Source organism: Bos indicus x Bos taurus, chromosome 17, assembly GCF_003369695.1.
Source record: "Bos indicus x Bos taurus breed Angus x Brahman F1 hybrid chromosome 17, Bos_hybrid_MaternalHap_v2.0, whole genome shotgun sequence".
Classification (NCBI taxonomy): domain Eukaryota; kingdom Metazoa; phylum Chordata; class Mammalia; order Artiodactyla; family Bovidae; genus Bos; species Bos indicus x Bos taurus.
In genome coordinates this window covers 11,767,202-11,787,360 of record NC_040092.1, presented here as the reverse complement: position 1 = coordinate 11,787,360, position 20,159 = coordinate 11,767,202, and the positions used below count along the sequence as shown (strand labels likewise).

Below are 20,159 nucleotides of genomic sequence, written 5' to 3'. Positions count from 1 at the left end.
AATCCCTGGACAGGGAACTAGATCCCACAAATTGCAACTAAAAACTCCTGCATGCCACAACTAAAACCTTGCACAGCTAAATAAAGAAAGAAGAAAAAAAAAGAAGCCACACTTCCAACACAGGGGGTTGCAGGTTGGATCCCACAAGCCCACCGTTCAGCATGGCCAAAAAATAAAATAGTTAAAACAGTAGGAAGTATTTTGTGTGCGCCGCTGTTGCTGCTGCTGTTGTTGTCACTGTGATGAAAGGTGTGACTCAACAGTATGGTGATGATTGCACCGGCAGGCCATGACAAGGTATGACATTGCTCTATCACAGGGTGATTACAACACCTGGGGGAGGTGGGTTTTGTAGCGAACGCCACATCGTGGAGTCTGACTTGGCTCAGAGAGGCCGAATCACTTTCCTGAGGTCACACAGCTGTGGCCGAGCTTAGGGCTTAGACCCTGAGGGACCAGGCTCCAAAGCTCCTGATCTGGAAGAGGATCGGGTGGGGAAGCCAGAGTGGCCACATCAGAGGGCAGAGGAGGCTGGAGAGGGGTCCGAGTCACTGAGCCTTGCCCCCCCACCCCGTCCCTACTCCTGCCCGAGAGCCACATTCATTAGCTGGTCCCTATCCCTGACATCTCAAGCCGCCGAACTCACGCCCTGGCCAGCTTCCTGGATTATTCATTAAGCTTCATTTCACCATCCTCAACCCCAGCTGGCCTTCTTGTTCCCAGGGGAAGGGAACTACATAGAGAGGAAGGATGGAGTCTTGGACATGGGGGTCTGGCCCTTGGGACTTGCAGTTTCGACCTTGGGCTCTGCGTCATACATTTTCCGAGACTCAGTTCCATCAACAGGTGAAACAGTGGGGGCTCAGACAGTCAAGCAAGCAGCCCAGCTAGGGAGCCGCCCCAGTGGGATGTGGCCTCGCATCTCCTGACACCCAGCAGTGGTGGTGGTGGCTTAGTCGCTCAGTTGTGTCTGATTCTTTGCCACCCCCATGGACTGTAGCCCGCCAGGCTCCTCTGTCCATGGGGTTTCCCAGGCAAGAATACCAGAGTGGGTTGCCATTTCCTCCTCCAGGGGATCTTCCCGACCCAGGGATCGAACCCGCATCTGGTACATCTGAGCTAATGTCTCAGACACTCACCAAGATGGTAAATCATTCCAGAGCAGAGAGGGTCTTAAACTAGGGGGTGATGTTTTTGCAGGCTGGAGCTGATTCACTCTGTCCTCCGTAGAGGAACATGGCTCTCTATCTGCCACTGTCCCCATCTTTCTCTACAGCCTCCCCAACACCAAGCAAGCTCCTACTTGGTCCCTGGAGTTATTTGAGTTTGCCTGCCCTGGGAACCTTTGGACAGAGGAACTCTTCCTCTCTCCTCTTGCCCCTGAAAAGGAAAGGAATCAGTTATTAACAGAGAAACTGGGGCACAGGATAAGGCTCGGTGACTTGCCCCCTGTTGCTCAGCAAAATAGCCCACGGGACCAATCATTGAGAGATACCACATCCAACATGGATGCTCTTGTCCCAAGAGACATACACATTCACACGCATGATATCTGATCTGGAAGTATCTGCTGCTGCTGCTAAGTCGCTTCAGTTGTGTCCGACTCTGTGCGATCCCATAGAAAGCAGCCCACCAGGCTCCCCCATCCCTGGGATTCTCCAGGCAAGAACACTGGAGTGGGTTGCCATTTCCTTCTCCAATGCATGAAAGTGAAAAGTGAAAGTGAAGTCGCTCAGTCGTGTCTGACTCTTAGTAACCCCATGGACTGCAGCCTACCAGGCTCCTCCACCCATGGGATTTTCTACGCAAGAGTACTGGAGTGCAGTGCCATTGCTAATTTCCTGACCAGGGATCAAACCCATGCCCCCTGCAATGGGAGCGCAGAGTCTCAAACACTGGACTACCAGGGAAGTCCCATGAAGGAGATATGATATTTTAAGAATATCATCTTATCACTGCTTCCCCCTTGCTTCACTCCCCTGGGAAGAAGAGAGACAGACAGTGAGAGACAGAGAGTGACAGAGACAGAGAGACAGACAGAGACAGAGAGTAAGAGAGACAGAAAGAGAGGCAGAGAGACAGTAAGAGACAAAGAGACAGATCAGAGAGAAACAGAGAAAGAGAAAGAGAAAATAAAAGAAAAAAAGAGGGAAGGAAAGAAAAAAAGGATCCTACTTGTAGCGTTTGCTAATTCTCATGATTTCAAATATTGCCCCAGCAGAGAGCTTCCCTGGTGGCTCGGACAGTAAAGAATCTGCCTGCAATGCAGGAGACCTGGGTTCGATCCCTGGGTTGGGAAGATCCCCTGGAGGAGGGCATGGCAACCCCTTCCAGTATTCTTGCCTGGTGAATCCCCATGGAAAGAGGAGCCTGGCAGGCTACAGTCCAGGGGGTCGCAAAGAGTCAGGCATGACTGACTAACACTTTCTTTCAAAACAGAGAAGGGAGTGAAGACACCCTCACTCCTGAACAGTTCTCTGAAGTGCTTGCCTGTGACCCCTGGACGATGGGACAAGGAACCACGTGGCTGCAAATGAGGAAGGGCACCCCCTACAAGCTGGAGTCGGGCAGGGGGCAGGGTACAGACCAAGGGAGGCCCAGGCAGCCTCTCTACCCCATCTCAGTCCTGGAATGTCACTGCCATCCCTCGTTGCATCCAATGATTTATCTGCTTGAAATAAAAATTAAGCTGATTTAGAGGAAAATAGAGAAGTCATCACCGGGCTTGTGTTCTGAGGCTGAAACTCGCTGCAAATATCTTGTTTTTTTTGGTGAACTTTGGACAAAATCCATCACAGGCCATTTGGTCTTAGTCAACTCCTTACATGTTGATGCGTGGGTAATGATAACCCCAAGGCGGGAGGGGCAGTGTCGCCAGTTTGAGCCACAGGGCCCACCAAGGGACTGTCTGTCCTGTTTGGGGATGACGCAAACCCGGACATCATCACCACATGCAGTGCCATCAAATGGCTCAAGGAGGGTTCCAAAAGGTCTGGGTCAAATCGAATGATGGATTGAAGCCAGTTGAAAGAAAATAAAGAGGGCTGGCTGCCAAGTCCTACAGCCAGGGCCACAGAGGTTAAATGAATTCAACCCAAAATAAGTGAAGTGTGATTCGATTGTATTAATCTCATCAAGAAAATACTTTAACTTCTCTGGGAGTTGACTGAGTAGCAGCTAGACATAGAACAACAGATATTTTGTTTGTTTTGTTTGGGTTTTGGGTTTTGTTTTTTTTTAAGGCTGACCCAAGTGGCTTGTGGGATCTTAGTTTCCTGACCAGGAATCAAACCCTAGAAGCACGGAGTCCTAACCATTGGACCTCCAGGAATTCCCAGAACAACATTTTTTTAGATAAAGTCCAGCTTCCCTGGTGGTTCAGAAGGTAAAGAATCTGCCAGCAATGCAGGAGACCTGGGTTCGATTCCTGGGTTGGGAAGATTCCCTGGAGGAGGGCATGGCAATTCACTCTAGTATGCTTGCCTGGAGAATCTCCACAGACAGGAGCCTGGTGGGTTACAGTCCATGGGGCTGCAAAGCGGTGGACACGACTGATTGACTAAATGCAGAGCACACACATTTCACCCACACGAGATCACTTGGTCATGTCAATAAACATAAAGAAGATAGAACAAGGGAGCACACAGTCACATTCTATAATGCTCCTAAGCAGAACTGTTCAGCTTCTACGCTACTGACATTTGGGGCCTGATGATTCTCTGTTGGGGGGTATGCTGTCCGGTGGGCTATAGGATGTTGAGTGAATGGAGGGGAGAGTGACAAATCCAGTAGGGGACAAGTTAGCACAGGCCTGCCCTCAGGATGTTCATGGTCTTCTGGGAAGTGTCCCGGGGCTGCCAGGCTGCAGAATCTCAAAGAGGCTCCAACCCAGACTTGATGGGGAATAAACATGAATGAGAAGCCAGGCTTACAGGGAGGCCTCAGGAAAAGGGAACCAGAGAGGTGGGAAAGTCCTAGGTAATAATAACACTGCCAAAGATAGTCATCATAGCAGCTACTATTCTTTGAGCTCTTACCCGGTGCCTGGCACTGGGCTGTCACTATCTCTGTCGTGCAATTCCTAGTAGGCATCATCATTCCCATTTCTTGGGGGCAGGAAACAGACTTAGGGGAAGTCACATGACCACCCCAAGTTCACAGAGCTGGGTGTCAGTTTCACCCCAGGTTTGATGGACTCAGGAGCCAGAGACCTTAACTAATCAGGAGATGCTCGGGCTTGGCTGCACACTCCCAGGGAGGGTAAACAGAAGTGAGAGCTGTCTGTTCCTCCCCTGGGACTGTGAAAACAATTGTCGGCATCCCTACCTCCACAACCAAGGACACACTGACCTGGGTGTGATGTAACAGAGCCAGCAGGCAGAGGTGAGGGAAGCAACTTGCCTACGGTTCACAGTCAGACTCTCTTCCCTCCTCCTGGGACCACCGGCTCTGCCCTCACCTTCCTCCATTAGATATATCTGGGCCTCAGTTTGCCCATCTGTCAGATGGAGGAACTATTGGTCGCTCAGTCATGTCCAACTCTTTTCGACCTGATGGACCGTGGCCCTCCAGGCTCCTCTGTCCATGGGATTTCCCACGCCAGAATACTGGAGTGGGTTGCCATTTCCTTCTCCAGGGGATCTTCCCAGCCCAGGGATCGAACCTGGGGTCTCCTGCATTGTAGGTGGGTTCTTTACAGTCTGAGTCACCCTCCAAAGGGCAAATGGGGGAAGAGGACTTTCAATTTCCTCTCCTACTTCTCAAGACCTTTCAAGGAAGGACTAAATGGGAGAGGATAGCCTGGTACCCGATTACCCAGAGCTAGGGACAACAATGCCCTCTTGAGTACCAGAAAATGAAAATAGCCATCCTCTGTTAAGTGCCTGCCATGTGCTAGGCACTGCCTACAACTGTACATCAATTAGGCCATAAAATCCTCATAATGTTACTGAAAGCTCAGCCTCTCTGTACACTGATGTCTAATCAGATCCCAGAGAAGAGTTTTGGGTGAAGTAGAAAAAAATTGCTTTGCCAGGCAAAGGGAGACACTCCAGGCTCCTGGCTCGAAAAACTATGTGTCTCAACTCCAGAGAGTCCCTTGGACTGTAAGGAGATCAAACCAGTCCATCCTAAAGGAAATCAATTATGAATATTCATTGGAAGGACTGATGCTGAAGCTCCAATACTTTGGCCACCTGATGCAAAGAGCCGACTCATTAGAAAAGACCCTGATGCTGGGAAAGATTGAAGGCAGAAGAAAAGGGGGTGACAGAAGATGAGATGGTTGGATGGCATCACCGACTCAATGGACATGAGTTTGAGCAAGCTCCGGGAGATGGTGAAGGACAGGGAAGCCTGGCGTGCTGCAGTCAATGGGGTAGCAAAGAGTCAGACACCACTGAGTGACTGAACAACAATTCCAAAGAACTTAATGAGAGTTTTTATAATCATGGGTCAAAGGTAGGGTCTCTAACAAGATTACGGTGTGAGCAGGACTTGCAGTCCCTTAAGTCTCAAATGGTCTTCTAATCTTAATGAACTTTTCAGGTCTCTTTAACCTTGCTTCAGGTGATTTCTCAGCTACTCCTCTTTTGATTAGTAACTGTTCAAATTGCCCTTTGGAACTCAGGAAAGGTCATAATGGTGGAGTCTTGCCTACAAGAAATGGGGGACAGAAATGCCTCCATACCTGGGAACCCCACAGGGCCCTGCTACGTTCCAGGGTGATGTCAGTATTCTAAGCTGATACTCTGTAAATGGGTTAATTGTAGGCTTTGTGAATCAGATCTCAATAAAGTCACTTTTTTTTAAAAACTGCCCAGACAGGATGTCAACAACGACAGACATTTTGTCTTTTTCTTTCTTTTTGGTTCTTATATGATTGATTTCTTTAATTTGGTGTTTTTCAGATCATAGCCATTATCCTTTCTTTTTAAAAAAAAAAAGTCTTTATTGATTTTGCTACTATATTGTTTCTGTTTTATGTTTTTGGCCACATTCCTGTGGGATCTTAGGTCCCCAGCCAGGGATTGAACCTGCACACTCTGCACTGGAAGTCAGAGTCTTAACCACTGGAACGCCAGGGAAGTCCTGTGATTAGTATCTGTTGAAGCAAATGGAACAGCAGCAGCAGCACTAAGTCGTGTCTGACTCTTTTGCAACCCCATGGACTGTAGCCCTCCAGGCTCCCCCATCCCTGGGATTCTCCAGGCAAGAATACTGGAGTGGGTTGCTATTTCCTTCTCCAGGGCATCTTCCAGACCCAAGGATTGAATCTGTGTCACCTGCATTAGCAGGTAGATTCTTTACCACTGAGCCGCCTGGGAAGCTTTCCTTGAACAAAGGTAGCCTCAAAAGCCTAAATCTGGGATATCTGATTGTGGCCAGATGCTCTCCCAACCCCCATCTCCAACCCATTCCCTCTCACCCCAGCTTTATGTCCATAAAGGACTCAGAATTCCTAAATTTGCCTTTGACAACTAAAAAATGTCATTTGTCTCCTGATTTTCCAAGAATGAAGTTGCTGCTGCTGCTAAGTTGCTTCAGTCGTGTCCGACTTTGTGCGACCCTATAGACGGCAGCCCACCAGGCTCCCCCGTCCCTGGGATTCTCCAGGCAAGAACACTGGAGTTGGTTGCCATTTCCTTCTCTAATGCATGAAAGTGAAAATGAAGTCGCTCAGTCGTGTCCAACTCCTAGCAACTCCATGGACTGCAGGTTCCTCCATCCATGGGATTTTCCAGGCAGGAGTATTGGAGTGGGGTGCCATTGCCTTCTCTGATTGCTAGCAATCGCTGACTTTTGACACATCCTGCCCAAAAGGAAGTCAGGGCTGAGATCAGGAATGAGGCCCTCTGAGCTCTGGGGAAACCAGCAGAACAGGTCTTAGGACAGTTGGATATTTCCAGGAGAAGTTTTTAGGAACCCGATTTCTTGTATCTTCTCATATCTAGAAAGACACTAAAATCATTAATGGAGAATTCTGTTCCTGGTGACCAGCAGCAACCTTCTACCGAGAGGTATACCCCTTTCACCAAACTATACATATATACTGACCTTCCCACCCTCTTTGGAGCAGCTCCTCTGAGCTTTCTGGAAGGGTATCTGCCCAGCTATTGTCCTCAGTAAGTTCCCAAATAAAACTGAAACTCAAAGCTCTCAGCTCGTGCATTTTTATTTCAGTCGACACATTTCATCCTTGCCTCCTGGGAGATCTTGGGCAATTTTATTTCATCTCTGAGCCTGTTTCTTCACCTGTGACATGGGACTCAAAATGCCCACTCACCTGGTTGTCTCAGGGGTAAGTGAAGCCCCACGTCACATAGGAAATACTTGACATGGAATCAGGCACAAGCAGATGCTCAGGTGAGATAAGAACCAGCTGTATACACTCGGGGGAGTGGGGCTACATGTGAGCTTCCTGATGCCCACTCCCTTCAGCTCCGCCAACCTGGATCCCCAGCACAAACCCGAGGATGTTCCACTACGGAGCGGGCTTGGAAGTACCTGTGGAAGGTCAGAGGGGGCCCGCAAGAGGGAACAGCCTGTCCCATGGAGACAAATGTACAGGCTATTTGTATTCTCTCTGCCTACTATGGGCTTCCCTGGTAGCTAAGCTGGTAAAGAATCCTCCTGTAATGCAGGAGACCCTGGTTTGATTCCTGGGTCAAGAAGATCCCCTGGAGAAGGGATAGGCTACCCACTGCGGTATTCTTGGGCTTCGCTGGTGGCTCAGACAGTAAAGAATCCACCCGCAATGCGTGAGATCTGGATTCGATACCTGGGTTGGGAAGATCCCCTGGAGGAGGGCATGGCAACCCACTCCAGTATTCTTGCCTGGCAAATCCCCATGGACAGAGGAGCCTGGCGGGCTGCAGTCCATGGGGTCGCAAAGAGCTGGACACCATTGAGTGACTAAGCACAGCACCCTGCCTTCTATATCATCCATATTCTTGTCCTGGCTAGCGGGACAGGAAACCTTTGCTGAAGGGGCCAGGAAGAAAGCCAACCGGATGCATGTGGGTGTGGCATTCATGCATGCGTGCCACATACAGACCCCTGCACACAGCCAGAGACAGACCGAGGCTTGGCACGGGGCAAGGAGGCAAAATCTTCCACTTCTGTGATGAAGATGATGGTAATGAAGGTAGTGATGGCTGCCAGCACTTACTGAACAGTCACCTGACACCAGGCCTGTTACATAAATATATTATGGTGTCATCTAATCTTAGAAGGGTGATATTAATATTATCCCCATTTTACAGATGAACAGACAGAGTCCCCAGGACACAACATGACTCGCCTAGGGCCACACATCTAGTAAAGGGCAGAGCCAGCAACCCTGACCCTTCTAGGTCTTACCAATATTGCTCCTTTAGGACAAAGGAGTTATAAAGGATAACAGGGGATGGCAATTTTAAAAAATTGTGTTCAGCTTTTGTGATTAAGTAATACCAGTGGCTTATCACGTCCCTCTTTCTGTTGAATTTCACTTTGAAATTTTATATCCCCAATACTTACGACACTTCAGATTTTTCTGAGTTCTCTTTTTAATGCTTAAAAATATGCTGACACGGTACTTCTCTGATGGTCCAGTGGTTAAGGCCCAGCACTGCCAAATCAGGGGGCATGGGTTCCATACCTGGTCGAGAAACTGAGATCCCACATGCCCTGCTGGGCAGCCAAAAGATTTTAAAAGACATGTACATTGGCATGATAGTTCCATTCTTAACCCATGACTTAGGCATGATATAGTTTAATGTCATTTGAATTTAAAGAGTATTAGCCAAGCATTTATGGGGAAATAAGTTCTGGTAAGCTGTTATGAAATTGATACTAAAAGCAGGCCATTCTGAAGGAGATCAGCCCTGGGATTTCTTTGGAAGGAGTGATGCTAAAGCTGAAACTCCAGTACTTTGGCCACCTCATGAGAAGAGTTGACTCATTGGAAAAGTGTCTGATGCTGGGAGGGATTGAGGGCAGGAGGAGAAGGGGACGACAGAGGATGAGATGGCTGGATGGCATCACTGACTTGATGGACGTGAGTCTGAGTGAACTGGGAGTTGGTGATGGACAGGGAGGCCTGGCGTGCTGCGATTCATGGGGTTGCAAAGAGTCGGACACGACTGAGCGACTGGACTGAACTGAACTGATATGGTTAAGAACCAGTCCTGTTGCATCATATGGGTGACTATTCTTTATTTTTCTTTCACTTTTCAGCACAAACATTTGAGTTTCTAAACTCAATAAATAAATAAAAGTTAAAACCTGTGTTCAGATTGCAGATTTGGGGGTCACCCAGCTGCGTTCAAGCGCTAGCTCATCCCTCTTACTGTATGCCCCAATTTCCTTTTCTGTAAGATGGGGATAATAATAGCATGCACTTCCTTCCCGATTTGATTCTTGCCCACTGAGCACCAAGCAAGTGCTAGCCAAGATACGTGTATTATTTCACACCCTTCTCTGGCAGCTTCCTAAAAGCTGTGGTGAAGTAGGTATTTGTTCTGAAATGAAGCTGAGGGTGGAGAAGGGGCGTGGCTAGTGGGACTGGGAGAAAAACCCAGCTACAGAGAGGGGCGTTGTTCGTTTCCGGGAAGCCCCTAGAGTCTAGAGCCAAGAGGCGGAGCCTGGCCGGGGTGTGGCCGGTCCTGGTGTCCCATTGGCTGCTCAGATGCTCCAGGGGGGAATAAAGCCCCGACCCGTTAACACCTGGGACAATTCTGAAGACACACTTACCCCTCCTACACTTCATGTCTGTGGACCGGCTATCCAGTGGGTCCATCTAGACCATCTCCAGTCTATTCCTCCTTTGCCTGAGGCTCAGACGCGCAGCTCTTCACCTTTCTCTGGTAAGCCACCCTATCCATCCACACCTCCATCCCCTGGACTGGAGTGTCTGCGTCCACCTTGGGTTTTCCCTGGGCAAGAGAGGGAGGAAGAGTCAGTTGAGCGTAAAAACCCATGCTCTGAAGCCAGACTGGCTGGGTTCACTGCCAGGTTTGTGCCTCGGTTTCCTCATCTGTACGGTGGAGGTAATAATAACAGAATCTCCCTCTTAAGGTGGTTGTATTTAGTTTATGTGTAAGAGTAGTTAATTTTTTTAAGCATGTGGGATCTTAATTCCCCAACCAGTCCCACCCCACTCACCTCCCCCACCCCCCCACTTGCCTCTGCATTCGAAGCGGGGAGTCTTAACCACAATCCCAGTCCTAATAAAAGTTAATTTTTATTTATTTATTTGGCTGGTCAGGTCTCAGTGGCAGCACACAGGATCTTTGTGTCACGTGGGATCTCCCGGGGACTCTAGCCAGTTGTGGCATGCAGGGTCTCAGGTTCTCAGTCACCCAGAATCCATGCAGACAGACACCCTCCCTCCCCCCTGCTACTGTGTCCTGGAGAAAGCCTGGAGTCTGGGCCTAGGCTCCCTGGTTCAAATCTTACCTCTTCTCTTTGTAATCACATGGCAATTTCGTGGTTAGGACTCCATGCTCTCACTGCTGAGGGCACGGGTTCAATCCCTGGTTGGGGAGCTAAGATCACACAAGCCATGAGACACGGCCATAAAAAAAAAAAAAAATCCCTTCTCCCCTAGTCACTCACTGTGTGATCTTGACAAGCCAATCCTGCAGTTTCTTTTTTAAAAATTTTTAATTAGTTTGTTTTTGGCTACACTGGGTCTTCCTTGATGCACTCAGACTTTTTCTGTAGTTGTGGTGAATGGGGGCTACTCTCTAGCCGCCGTGTGCGGGCTTCTCACTGCGGTGGCTTCTCTTGTTGCGGAGCACAGGCTCTAGGGCAGGCAGACTTCAGTAGTTGCAGCACTCGGGCTCAGTAGCTGTGGCAAAGGGGCTTAGTTGAGCCTCGGCACGTGGAATCTTCCCAGAGCAGGGATCGAGCCCATGCTAGGTGAATTCTTTCTGTCATGACGCTCAGGCTTGACTGGACTCAGCCAGGCAGTTCTCGCTTGGGTCTCTCTCAGGGGCTGCAGTCTGATAACAGTAGCTGGGCTAGTGTCTTCCCTAAGTCAGGCGCCATGTCTGCCCATCAGCTAGGATATCAGCTGGACATGTTCGGTGGGGCACCTCCTGCAGCCCCCAGCATGCCTCCCGGGCTTGCTCCCATCTTGGCAGCTGGGTTCATGCAGGGAGCTTCCCAGTTGCCTGGCAGCTCGGTCACCTTGTATGACCCAGCCTTGAGAGCCATGCTGGGCTACAGCCAGATGACACAGGGCTCCCAGTAGTGGACAATGTCCATCTCTTCCCGACTCCCTGTTCAGTGACATCCTGTTAGTAGCTTGAAATGTCACAGACGTGCAGACAATAGAAGTCAAGGTTACTTTCCCTTTGACGAGGCTATCATTAAACGTTCACCAGCACATCACTGCTTGGAAGAAGTCACATAGTGTTCTTTCCTCTGCAGTCACAGCCCCTCCCCCCATCCCTCCCCCCCAACCCCGACTCAGGGTTCAAGTGAAGGAAATGTAGACCTGACCCCACCTTCCACCTAGAAAAGCCTCAGTGTTGCATCATAAGTGGTGTCGGGGGAGGGGGTAGGAATTGCTCAGTGATCAATCTGGAAAACTCAATCAGAATCTGTTTCCTCAACAGGAGAACTGGACAATAACATTAGGCAATTATCCTGGATATTTCTTAGGGTTGGTAGAAGGATTAAGTGAGTTAATATCTGTAAAACTTAAGAAAATGCCTGGCACATGGTAATCACTTTTAATATGTATTTACTTGTGTGGCTGCCTCAAGTCGTACTTGCGGCATGCAGCATCTTTGTGTCACGCAGGATCTTTTCTTGCGCTTTGTGGTCTCTAGCTGTGGTGTGCCGGCTTATCAGCCCTGCGGTATGTGGGATCTTGGTTCCCCAACCAAGGATCGAACCCATATCCTCTTGCATTGCAAGACAGGTTCTTAACCACTGGAACACCAGGGAAGTCCTGGTAATCACTTTATAAGTGATTGTTAAAATAATATAATAGTTATTCAAAAAAAAAAAAAAAAACAATAGTAAAAATACCCTTCCCTAATGGGTACAGAGCTTTCCAAAGGTTAGTTGTTTTTATTAAGTTTTTACTGGAATATAGTTGCTTTACAATGTTGTGTTGGTTTCTACCTTACAAGAACCTGAATCAGCTGTATGGATACATATATCCCCCTCTCTTGAACCTCCCTCCCATCCCCCTACCCCATCCCACCCTCCCAAGTCATCACAGAGCACTGGGCTGAGCTCCTGTGTTACAGAGCAGCTTCCCACCAGCGTCTATTTTGCACATGGTAATGTATATATGTCAACGCTACTCTCTCGATTCGTCCCACCCTCTCCTTCCCCTGCTGTCCACAAGTCTGCTCTCTGTGTCTGAGTCTCTATTCCTGCCCTGCAAATTGGTTCATCAGTACCATTTTTCTAGATTCCATATCTATGCATTGATATATGATATTCCTTTTTCTCTTTCTGACTTCCTTCACTCTCAGAGATTAGTTTTGAAAGATGTGTCATTTAAATATGTAATAAACATGCACACAGCAAAACATTGAAATGGTACAGAAGCAGGTGCTGTGAGCCAGTCCTCCCCAGGGGCCCCCTACCCTGATGGGTTTCTTGTGTGTTTTCTGAGATGTCTTATACACATGGATTGTGGGTGTGCACATGCATCCTTGCAGGTTTTGCACAAACTAGACCTGATACCCTGCCCCTGTTTTAGCCATAATCTTGCCGCTCATTCTGAGTCAATACCCACGAGTCTATTTCTACCTCATAATCTTCAAAAGCTGCAAGGTCTAGATGTTATTTCTTTTTCTTTTTTTGACCATGCCTCTCGGCTTGTGAGATCTTAGTTCCTCAACCAGGGATCTAACCCAGGCCCTCAACAGTGAGAGTGCAGAGTGCTAACCACTGGGGCTCCAGGGAATTCCCTGGATGTTATTTCTGATGGTAATAGCTTCCCAGCATAATGTATGTGCGTGTTGGGGTGGGCCGGAGGTGGGCAGGGGTAGGAGGAGAGAAGATGACCTCTGCCCATTTTACAGATAAGGCAGCTGAGGCCAAAGGGAGATTGCTTGTCCGATGTCAAGTTGGTGGCCGAGTTGAGATTTGAACTCAGGTCTCCAGGATGCTATAATCTGGGGCTTGTCTTCAGCTTCCTAGGAAGTTAGGGACAGGGTCCCTCCCAGCCCCACTGCCTACTGAGTAGCAGCAGCTGGCACCAGGGCCAACTCCCCTAATCCTTTGGGTTTCCTTCCTTTCTCCCAGCAATGATGTCAGGAAGACCCTTGCACATGGAAACTCCGGTCCGTGACAGCATGACTCTGTCTAAAGTGGCTGGCACCACGGTCTATCTCAAGCTAGACAGTGCCCAGCCCTCCGGCTCCTTCAAGATCCGGGGCATCGGACACCTCTGCAAAATGGTACAGCCTCATCCGGGCAGATCCCCTTTGTGGACAGGGCAGGGCCGCTGCCATGTGACATCCTAGGAGTTCCAGGCTGGGCCCTGCTGACTCCCCACAGGCACCCTCCGTTGGCACCTCCTCTGGTTAAGGGGCGTCAGTCTGGAGGGTCCCCTCGTGGACTGATGCCAGAGCCATCAGTGACCTTCCTCTCCTTCATCTTTCCCTGAACCAGTTAGTCTCTTTGGGGAGAAAAGATGTCAGGCCTGACCCTTTCCCTTCTCTGTCTCCGCAGTGGGCCGAGCGGGGCTGCGAGCATTTCGTCTGCTCCTCAGGTAAGTGGCCTGCACGCCTCATCCTGTCCTCTGCTGTGTGTCCTGGGGTCAGGGGCTCCACCTCTCTGAGCCCTGGTTTCCCCAGCAATGAGCCATTGCAAACATCTGCAGAAGTTCCAATTTAGAATACCAAAGGGTGGCCAGCCCTCATGCGGGGGGGGTTCAACCCCACCAACACTGTCTACCCTCCACCCCTGGCAGCGGGCAATGCAGGCATGGCAGCCGCCTATGCTGCCAGGAAGCTGGGCATCCCCTCCACGATTGTCGTGCCCAGCACCACGCCTGCCCTCACCATCCAGCGGCTCAAGAATGAGGGCGCCACGGTCAAAGTGGTGGGTGAGGTGAGTACCAACCTGGAGCCGGGGCCACAGAGGGCACCGGGCCGAGTCCCCCGGCCCCTCATCCCTCTCGCTTTCTCTGTGATCTTGCAGACATTGGATGAGGCCATCAGAGTGGCCAAGGACCTGGAGAAAAACAACTCAGGCTGGGTCTATGTCCCCCCCTTTGACGACCCCCTCATCTGGTATGTGGAGGCCCCAGTCAACCGGGGTGGGTGGTGACCATGCGTCTACACCACTGAGTGGACAGCTGCCCCAGTACACACCATCATGCACAGCAGCGTACACGTGTGTGCACAGCACACAGAAGCACACACACAGGCACGGCCGCTGGTGCCCACACCCACGTGCACCAGTGCCTGTTCTCCTGGACCATGGGCAGATGCTTGGGCTCAGATACACAGGGGTGTGTGTGTGTGTGTGTGTGACTGGGGCCCCCGGAGGCAGAACCTGAGACAAAGATCTCAGGGAAAGCAGCTGACTTGGGAGGTGACCGATTCAAGGACTGGGGAAGCGAGATGAGAAAGGAAGGGTACTGATGGACGGTAACCACTGTGGGCGGGTGGAGCTTAATCCCTCTGGGGCTCCTGGGAGCCAGCATGGACCATGACCAGGGTTGTCGAACCCGTGGAGAGGATGTTGGGCAAGGAGTGTCTATGCATCGATTCCTGTAATTCTTGATTCTTGTAATGGAGTGAGGGCTGCTCCTGGGGGTTTCGCTTCCTGGCACTGCCAGCCGCCACATTCACAGTGCTCCAGAGGCCACAGGAAGACAGGTGGAGATGCAGGTGTTGGCAGCTGGAAATAGGGTAGAGTCAGGTTTGAGGGGACCAGCTTCAAGGCCCATCAGCTGCCTGGGATGAGGGCAAACAGGGGGTAAGCGGCATCTTCAGGACCCCTGCCTGGTATCTCCAGGCAGCGCAGCCCTGACCTGCGCCCCCCTTCCCCACCCACCTCCTCCAGGGAAGGCCACTCTTCCATCGTGAAGGAGCTGAAGGAGACGATGACCGAAAAGCCAGGGGCCATCGTGCTGGCAGTAGGGGGCGGAGGCCTCTTGTGCGGAGTGGTTCAGGGGCTGGCAGAGGTGGGCTGGAGGGACGTGCCCGTCATCACCATGGAGACCATCGGAGCAGAGAGCTTCCACGCTTCCACCAAGGCCGGCAAGCTCGTCACCCTGCCCTGCATTACCAGGTAAGCAGCCAGGGAGGCTGTCGTTATATTCAGCGAGTGTTGGGGGAAGCTCCCCCCTCGGTGCTGGTGGCGAGGTAGATCCCTATGCCAGCCCCATTTTGCAGGTGAGGAAACTGAGGCTTTGGTCACTTAGAGTCACACAACCAGTGAGTGGTATGGCTGTTAATGAACTCAAGTCTGTGCAACTCTGTACCATGAACATCACACTTCCTCGCGTGAAAAGGCTAACAATCCTTTATTGGGTTCCTCTGTGGTAGGGTTTAACACATCTCATTAATTTACCATTTATTGAGCCCCTAATATGTGCAAGGCACTGGTCAATCCTGGAGAGACAGTGGTGAATAAACACAGTGCCTGCTCCCAAGGGGTTCATATCCCAGCCCCAAACCTTTCCCACATGGTGTTTGACTAATATTAGGTTTAGCCCCATTATACGGGAGTCCAAAATAACAGTGGTTTAAACAAAATTGAACTTTATTTCCTCTCATATAAAAAAGTCTAGCTCCATGAAGCCAGGGGCCCAGGACCCTTGATTTTGTTCTCCATCATCCTCATCATATAGACTTATGGCCCAAGATAGCTGCTTAGGTGCTGGCTATCACATCCACACTCCATCTGGCAAGAAGTCAGGGCAGAAGCTGACTTTTCCTTTAAAGACACAGGTATGTCCACTTACCTCTTATTGGCCAGAAGGTAATCACATGGTCTGCCTCCCTCCTCTCTCCTGTCTCTTTCCCCTTTTCTCCATCTTTGTCCCTCCCAGTGTTGCCAAAGCCCTGGGCGTGACCACCGTGGCAGCGCAGGCTATGAAGGTTTATCGGGAACATCCCATTTTCTCTGAAGTTGTCTCGGACCAGGAAGCTGTGGCCGCTCTTGAGAAGTTTGTGGGTATGTATGTGCTAAGTCCTTTTGAGACCCAACCCTGCTGATTAAGGATTATGTGGCTGTCCGTTTGGCACACCAAGGGATGTCATTCGCAATTCTGTCTCCTGTCTGTGGAACTTCCCATTAATGAAAGTTACTGCAGGCCAGGGGTTAAAACAGGAAGACCAAGGGGACAAATGATAGAAGTCAAATAACGTAAGAGCAGGGGAGAATAACTGAGTATGTAAAATGTGGTTCTGAGCAATGTAGTCAGTTGAAAAAGGAAATTATGGGCCTCAGGGTTGGATTCAGAGGTGAGTCTGTGACTAGGTTGGACTCTTTAAAATATCCTTTTGATTCTCCTTTTACTCTTCCAGATAAGCTTTTTTATTTTTGCCACATAGCATGGGCTTCCCAGGTGGCTCAGTGGTAAAGAATCCACCTGCCAGTACGGGCGATGTGGGAGACTCGGGTTCAGTCCCTGGGTTGGGAAGATTCCCTGGAGAAGGGAATGGCTACCCACTCCAGTATTCTTGCCTGGAGACTCCCACAGGCAGAGGAGCCTGGAGGGCTACAGACCATCAGGCCGAAAAGAGTCAGTCAGAGACCATTTAGCAACTGATCAACGGCAGCAACGTGGGATCTCAGCTGCCCGACCAGGGGTCAAACCTGCACCTCGTGCCGACCAGGGGTCAAACCTGCACCGCGTGCCGGGAAGCACAGTCTTAGCTGGACCGCCGGGGAAGTCCCTCAGCTGGACTTCGACAGGGTTCATCCTGGAACAGGGATCTCACACACACACACACACACACACACACTCACTTATGCTGCCATTTAATTCTCCTGTACTGGGAGTTAGTTTGGCCAATCAGTGCCGGCACTCTTGCTCAGATGACGTTGACACAGTGCTCAGGAAATTACAAGCATAGCGGCGTTAGCGCTGATGTTGAAATTCAGCCCTGACTCAGGCCCTAGAAGGTCAATGGACGGTAATGATGGCAGGGTGGGGGTGGGGTGATCCAGGACCAGTCTGTGGCCGGGGCTGACAGCCCATGGCTTCGCCAGTGGCCCGGAGGTTTCCTGGCTCCACCCCCACCAACCCCTTCCTCTGGCAGATGATGAGAAGATCCTGGTGGAGCCTGCCTGTGGGGCCGCCCTGGCCGCCGTCTACAGCAACGTGATTCAGAAGCTGCAAGGAGAGGGGAAACTCCGCACCCCGCTGTCCTCCCTCGTGGTCATTGTCTGTGGGGGCAGCAACATCAGCCTGGCGCAGCTGGTGGAGCTCAAGAAGCAGCTGGGCATGGACGGGCTGTCCCAGTGAGGACCCCTCCCCCACCCGGATGAACCCTGGGAGGACCGGAGTTTTCTGCAGCACGACCCAGCGCCTCATTGTTAATAGTGTTCTGTGTCTGCTGGGAGCCCATGGCCCACACCAGTCAGTTAACCTGGTTTCTCCTGAGACCAGTGTGTGCAGCAGCCGGAAAGGCAGTAGCCAGCAAGGCTGTGAACTGAACTCTTTTGAGTGTTTGGTTTTTTCTCAGGAAGCCCAAAGCCTACCCTTACTCACTTTTCTTAAATCCATCCCCACCCCTACCCCTGGCCATGCCTTGTGGCTTGTGGGATCTTAGTTCCCTGACCAGGGATTGAACCTGCGCCCTCAGCAGTGACAGCATGAGTCCAAGCCACCAGACCACCGGGGAATTCCCTTTACTCTTCTATTGTGCAAACTTTCATTTTCATAAGAAGTGCTTTTTTATCGAAACAAAGCTCCTCTTTGAGTTCTTCTATGACTGTCTCCCTCCCTCCCTCCCTCCCATCCCCCACTCTCAACCTCCTGTCACCCCTGCTCTCAACCTCCTCCATGCCCCCCTGCCCCTGGGAACCCTGGGGCCCCACATGGAGGCCGGGACTCCAACTCCTGCTGGGCGTGTGTGCCAGGAGGGGGCATCTCTGCATGTCAGGGAGCCAGTGAGGGAGAGCCGTGCTGAACGAGAGGGGCTTGGGATGGGACACCAGCCTCCAGTAGAGACAGGACCAGCTGGGAAGGCAGAACCAGACGGGAAGGCAGCCTCCTTCTACTGGGAAGACCTTCCTGATAACAGAATAATTGTATCACAGAACCACTAGAAGTGGGGTAGTGAGCCCCTTGTTCCTGCATGCTAAGTCACTTCAATAGTGTCTGACTCTCTGCAACCCCATGGACTGTAGCCTGCCAGATTCCTGTGTCCATGGGATTTCGCAGGCAAGAATACCGGTGTGGGTTGCCTTGTCCTCCTCCAGGGGGTCGCCCAACCCAGGGATCAAACTTGTGTCTCTTGTGTCACCTGCATCGGCAGGCAGGTTCTTTATACCACTAGCACCACTTGGGAAGTCCCGGTGCGGGTGGGTGTGAACCGATGATGGACACTCAGCTCTGCTCTACGTCAAGCCAGTCCTCTCAAACACAAAACCCTGTCTGCAAGGACAGCACATACTGAAGCCAGCCTATAAACCAGACAGAAGAGGAACCGCCGGGGCTGCCTCGGTCCTGCAGGGAGCACCCCCAACACCCCTGCACCACCTATAGCAGCCCCTGGGACACTTGGAGCCCCAAGTTTGAGAACCACTCTAACCCCTTGGGGTACACACAGATCCACATGGGCTTGCAGAGGGGAAGCCTCCACCCCCACCTTGACAAAGAGCAGGTACGGTGGGATTTCAGGGAAAACCCGCCCTACTGACATGGCTACAGGCTGATTTCCAGCCAGGAGAGACAGCACATGTACCTGAAATCAGGAGACAGGGGAAGGATGCGGGGGAAGGGATTGTTAGGGAATTTGTGGGGCATGGACATGCACACACTGCTATATTTAAAATGGATAACCAACAAGGACCTACTGTGCAGCACAGGGAACTCTGCTCAATGTTATGCGGCAGCCTGGATGGGAGGGGAGTTTGGGGGAGAATGGATACACGTGTATGGCTGAGTCCCTCCAATGCCCACCAGAAACTGTCACAGCACTGTTTGTTAATCAGCAATACCCCAATACAAAATTAAAAGTATTAAAAAAAAAAATCCAGGAGACAAGAGTCAGCAAAGGGCAGGCAGGGATGGGGAATTACCAGCTGACTGGCCCCAGAATTTTTCCCGGAGGGATAGAGTCTAAAATATCAGTCAGTTCAGAGAAACCTGCCCAGAACAGGAGTCTTTCCAGCTTCTACCTATATGTGGAACTTTAAAAAGTTGAATTCCCTGGTGGTCCAGTGGTTAGGACTCCACGTGCTTCCAATACAGGGGGCATATTTTCTATCCCTGTTTGGGGAACTAAGATCTCGCAAGCTGCGAGTGCAAGCAATGTGCCCCCGAAAAAAATTACACATATACATATATACAGCAAACCCACTCCCACCCCTCAACTGTGCTTTGGTTTTTCCAGAGCATTTACCAACATCATACACACTATGTTTATTTATCTACCTCCTCAATGTAAACATCATGGGGTTTTTGTTTTTTTTTTTGGTACCTGTTATGAGGTATCTCCAGGACCTTGTAACAGTGCCTGGCATGTTTTGAATATCTGATAAATTCTTGCTAATGAATGAATGTTGAGTGTGTAAGGCCCCACGTGGGCAATGTCATAGCCACCATTGCAGTGAATCTCACCCTCCTCCAAGCGTGCGCACGCGCACACACACACACGCAGAGAAATGCTGCTTACGTCATTACCTATTTTAACAGTTGAGGTAATGCAGGCACAGAGAAGTACCGTAACTAGTAAGAGCTGGAGACAGGATTCGAACCCAGGCCTCTGACTCCAGGGCTATGTGCTTTCCTCTCCCCAAGCATGGCACGAGTCTTGTCTCCAGTGGAGGCTCTGGGTAAGATCGGATGGGGAGGGACTCTGTTGCATTGATCTGTCTTCCCCCACCGCCACCCCTGGTAGGACTTGGGAAGGTGAGGGTAGGACTTGGTGGTTAACAGAGCCCTACAATAGGACCCAGAACAAAGTAGGTGTTCAATAAGCACATGGCTAGATGGATGGACAGATATGGGTGGATGG

The 20,159-nt window shown here is 50.6% G+C and overlaps 1 protein-coding gene across 1 annotated transcript; it reads left to right on the top strand.

The window, feature by feature from the left end:
• The first annotated feature begins 9,650 nt into the window (after positions 1-9,650).
• On the top strand, positions 9,651-17,881 carry SDS (serine dehydratase). Its single transcript, XM_027566679.1, has 8 exons — positions 9,651-9,848; positions 13,258-13,412; positions 13,687-13,726; positions 13,928-14,067; positions 14,158-14,249; positions 15,028-15,255; positions 16,019-16,143; positions 17,235-17,881. Exons 1-8 carry the CDS (start codon positions 9,671-9,673, stop codon positions 17,438-17,440), a joined length of 1,164 nt encoding a protein of 387 aa, XP_027422480.1. The 5' UTR covers positions 9,651-9,670; the 3' UTR covers positions 17,441-17,881.
• The last annotated feature ends 2,278 nt before the right edge of the window (positions 17,882-20,159 follow it).